General features: G+C 41.9%; 1 protein-coding gene across 1 annotated transcript; it reads left to right on the top strand.

The window, feature by feature from the left end:
- The first annotated feature begins 286 nt into the window (after positions 1 to 286).
- Positions 287 to 4,055, top strand: LOC123092653 (uncharacterized). The gene is made up of 5 exons (XM_044514473.1): positions 287 to 481; positions 755 to 1,113; positions 1,492 to 1,587; positions 3,075 to 3,134; positions 3,678 to 4,055. The coding sequence occupies exons 1-5, from the start codon at positions 367 to 369 to the stop codon at positions 3,900 to 3,902; spliced, it is 855 nt and encodes a 284-aa protein (XP_044370408.1). The 5' UTR covers positions 287 to 366; the 3' UTR covers positions 3,903 to 4,055.
- The last annotated feature ends 617 nt before the right edge of the window (positions 4,056 to 4,672 follow it).

Genomic DNA, 4,672 nt, shown 5'->3' with positions numbered 1-4,672 from the left:
GAACCAATTTGATCAAAAGTGAGTTCATTGTCGTTGTATAGCGAAATGTTTTCTTGACAAAACCATTCTCAGCTAATAGAAGCCAAGCTATCTATCCAGATCAGGGTTGAACGAAGCGAATGGAAAAGCTAAAGAAAACATAAATCCATTGCGATTAGAAACCAGTAATCCGTATGGTCCTTCAAAATTCCTATGAAATTTTTTCAAACCAAAGAGGGCCGACATCATCAGCTGACTTGAAAAGATAAGCACAAAATGAAGCATCCACGGGGTCCGAAATGCAAAAAGGAAATCCAAAACCCAAACCCCCCTCCCCTGCTTCCTCTGGTGACGGGTTGCGCAGCCGCCGACGAGTCACCGAGCGAGATGGCGAGCTCGGCGCTGAGGCGATCTCTTCCGCGGCGCGGATCGCTCCGGCGCCTCCTCCCTTCCCACCCACCACCCGCCGCCACCTCCTCGTTCCGTCGCTCCTTCCAGTCCGGTGAGCACCCCTAACCCCTCCTCTTACCTGCAGTATCTCCGACACCCCTTGCTGCATCCGGACTTAGCTCACTCCCCTTTCCGCACCAATTGAATCGAGTGGCGGGTACAGAGATATAGTTTTAAAGCAAGCCCGCCCTCTAGCTTCCCCGTGCTGAAATCCCTCGTCATTTGTGACGACGACATGCCTGACATTTGGGGAATTGCTGTTTAAAATGTCTCGGCGATCCTGTTTTTTAATACATGCTTGTTTGCTCCAAATGCTGCTTCGCAGAAGAGGGCGCGGCGGGCGAGAGCACGGAGGACTTTGAAAAGCGGATGCTTGGAAACCAGAGGGAGCCAGATGACAACTCATTCTTCGGAAAGCTCGATGGGTTTGGGAACTCCTTCGGAAGAAGACATGGCACAGGCTCTGGGATGGGTGCCTTCAGTCAGCAGGGTGGGATGGGTAACTTATTTGGTGAGAGGAGTAGTCATGGGATCATGGATGGTTTCGACTCCTTGAACGATGGCATGAACGAGAAGCTGGACGACGCGGCCCGCACCTTTCACATGACGGATGAGGTTGAGGACGATGACTATGATTTCAGGCCAGATGTGAATTACAGGCGAGGCTCGACTTACAATGTCCTGGTAAGAGTGATATCTGTTCATTACTTCAGTTATTCAATTTTTTCGTGAGATCATAAATCCTTTGCAATCTTGAGATTTTGTTTATCCTATGCAAGTATTCAGGAAGCATCGCTAAATGTGTGAGCTAGGTTCTGCGTAGTTAGTATATTTCCATGCAGTATAGTACTATTTTGTGGATAGATGTCTGTCAAAAGTCAAAACAGAAAGAAATTGCTCGTCTGATCCACTATTGCCTGAACAACTGTAACCACCAGAAGATAGTGTTATAGTATCATTTTAGCTTTCGAAATAACATTTTAAGCATGCAAGCATCAGTGTTTCATCTACTGGAATGACACTCTTTTAACACCAGATTTTATTCAACTCTACTGCATGCAGGATCTTGACCTGACAAGACCTGCAGCCCCAAGGAATCCTCCTAGACCTCAGTTTGAAACTTCTACAAAGGAAGTTTTAAGGAAAGCTGATTTTAGGGTGAGTACATCTGCTTGGCAACCTATGTAAACTGGCCACAGTTTTTGTTTTAAAGTTTTGAGTGCTTTGGCAGCTTGTAAACTCTAGAACTGTTAACCATTATAAAGTTCAGGAATACAATGACTATGGTATGCCTCAAACGGCACTTCTTTCCTGAATGGTTGGAGTAAGTCATATGCTAGATGATGATAATGTTACATCCATGCTATTTTTTCCAAATATCTTGTGACGATACCCTAATGTTGTTAGGGTTCTGACATTTTCTCTTGATGCTTTCTGTCGCCATATTTGAGTTTACCAATTATTAACAAGTTCAGTATAGTTGAACTCACATGTTGCTTGTTATTCTGTTGATTTAAATTATTGCCTCACATTCTTCTAACTTTCTAAGATGATGTTTAGATGCCAATATTGGAACACCGCAAGTGTCAAAGCGAGTAGGATGCTATGTAGGCATGGAACATATTATTTTCCTTATTTTTCTTATTTCCAAAAATCACTCATGTGTTAGCACACAAACCCCTGCACACTTCAGATTAGTATTGCATGGCCACCTGCATTATAGAAGAAAATAATGTAACCAATCAGCACAAATAAAAGTAGAATATTTTCAAGAGGAAGACCATATCACTAGGCAAGTTCTGCTAGCCAACCCAATCAATACAAACAAAACTGCAGCAACTATAGTCCGAATCTTCTCAAGCACAAAAAGTGAACTTGTTAAATCTTTGGTTTTGTGTTGCTTAGAGCTTACTCATCAAGCTTATTCTATTATTGATCTCTCCATCCCAAAATGCATATTGCTAAAACCTTCTCCAAGAACAGACACAATTGTTTTGTCCTGCGTGTGCTTGGCAGCAGGCACCATATATACTTCCCGTACAAAAAACTTATAAACACACATGCATCAATATCTACAAGCAGAACTGAAAGTAATAAAATCTTTGAACCTTGTCATACATCAGGAAAAAAAAATCTTCCTTTGCCGGCCATAACCAACATAAGATTCTTGGAGAGTATGTAGAGGCTTCTCACATGGTTATTCTTGCTGCCACACATGGCAGCGTAATTGAGCTCCTGTGAGACAGCGAGATTGGTAATTGAGCTCAGGCTACTTTTGCAATCAAATCTGATGGCATTCCATTAGATTTGATTCAAAACTGTCTTAGCCAATATAAATACCGCCTATGTTTTGCTAGAGGGACTAATCAGTAATGGTATTGAAGCGATGGTTATATGCAAGCGTGGTAATGTCTTGGTTGGAGGTCTGCCACTTTGCTTAAACAGTGTATGACTAAACTGCTTATCTTTTGGTGGTTTGTAACCTTTTTTTTTTTGAACAATTTACCTACTGCCAGACACCTTCATGCATGGATACATGGTTTTCAAGAAACCAATTTTGATCTGCTTGATACATTTCGATATCTTGAGCTATTACAACTATCCTCAAGTTGCAGTCTCTGACCACATGGAAGTATTCCTTGCAGAATGTTAGATTCCTCGCCAACTTTATTACAGAGGCTGGCATTATCATCAAGAGGAATCAGGTAATAGGGTACTTTCCCTGCTTTTATATAAGATATAAGAAAATATTGGGTGGAGAGATTTTTGTCTTCCTGATATATAATATAAATGCAGATCATGCTTTCTCAGATTGTTGTCAATAATGCTATTCTCTTGTTCAGAGCTGAATGCATATTCTCTTACGAAGGGGTGTCAGAGTTCAAGCAGCAACTGCCCTTCAATGCATTATTTTTCAAATGTTACTCTTACAGTCTTATTACTAGCAGAAATGGGACACTGGTTATTTGTGAATGTCCCCCTTCGCTCATAGTGCTGTTGTTGAGGTGTTCATTTTCATGCTTGTCGAACACAAACTTTTTAATGCATAATCTTAAAGTAACCCAACTCTATAATTAAAGCGCCACATATAGCATCATCTCTCTTTGTCAATGCTCAGTATGTAGTGTTTTTATCGTATCTTGTTTTACTACCTGCCTGCTTCTGAGGGTGAGCTTCATGGGCGTATCCATGTTCTTTATGAGGCACCTCCTTGCCTATTGTTTCTGACTTATTGATGTGCTCTCCAGACCAAGATAAGTGCGAAAGCTCAGCGCAAGGTGGCGAGAGAGATTAAAACAGCGCGTGTACTGGGGCTGATGCCTTTCACGACGATGGGCAAGAGGCCATTCATCTTTGGCAGAAGTGCGGAGGAGGATGCTTCAGAAGAGGAATATGGGTATGAATTCGTCCAGAAGGATGCTGGGCCTGAGGACACTGTTGGAGATGCTGTGCCCGATTTGGAGACTGCGTAAACAATCTGGAGTTGTTGGTCATTTGTAGAAAAGTTATTGCTTCTACTTAGTGCCTCGTGTTATGTATGTCACACTATTTTTCCTATCTTGTATGGATGCCTCTTGAGAATAATGGAAGCTCACGCCCCGCAAAACATGAAACTGTTGATAGTACTCCCTCCGTCCCAAAATTCTTGTCTTAGATTTATCTAGATACGGATGTATCTAACACTAAAATATGAATAGATACATCCGTATCTAGATAAATCTAAGACAAGAATTTTGGGACGGAGGGAGTATTATGGATAAGCTATTCCGCGTTTTCAGGTTGCTTCTCCCCATTTGTATGGTTACAGCCTTAGGCATAATATCAAGCCCTTCTTAACAAGGCACCATTATGAATGTACAACAGTTCAGAACATTTTATTAGTTGTCAGCCACTGCATTTTTGGACATCCAATTTCTTTGTTCTGAACAGCAGATCTCTGCATTTTATTCCGCACCGACTGTTTACCTTGTTCTTGGTCCAGTTCCTGTACATGCTTGCACGCCTTGTGTGTAATCCAGACAGTAGTATAGGCTTAGTTACTTCAGCTTGCCATTTATTAGTTTGACATTGGTGTGGGTTCTGCAGATCAATGTAGCTTCATGTGTTAGGAAACACTGATTGTGCCGAAGTGGATAGTAGTGATTCATTCGTTTAGGTGTATCAGTTCTCTCAACTACTTCCGCGCGAAGTTCCTAAAATATCCGTGATCTATCGGTTTTCTTGAAGCCCATGCACACCTTTC

This window comes from Triticum aestivum, chromosome 1B (genome assembly GCF_018294505.1).
Source record: "Triticum aestivum cultivar Chinese Spring chromosome 1B, IWGSC CS RefSeq v2.1, whole genome shotgun sequence".
NCBI lineage: Eukaryota > Viridiplantae > Streptophyta > Magnoliopsida > Poales > Poaceae > Triticum > Triticum aestivum.
This window is presented reverse-complemented; position numbering and strand designations above follow the sequence as displayed.

What these genes read in the sequence shown, in the direction of transcription:
- LOC123092653 (XM_044514473.1), top strand. Translation starts at nt 367, where the DNA reads ATGGCGAGCTCGGCGCTGAGGCGATCTCTTCCGCGGCGCGGATCGCTC. An exon ending in GCTCGACTTACAATGTCCTG is followed by an intron (nt 1,114 to 1,491) that starts GTAAGAGTGATA and finishes TACTGCATGCAG; the next exon opens with GATCTTGACCTGACAAGACC. An exon ending in TAAGGAAAGCTGATTTTAGG is followed by an intron (nt 1,588 to 3,074) that starts GTGAGTACATCT and finishes TATTCCTTGCAG; the next exon opens with AATGTTAGATTCCTCGCCAA.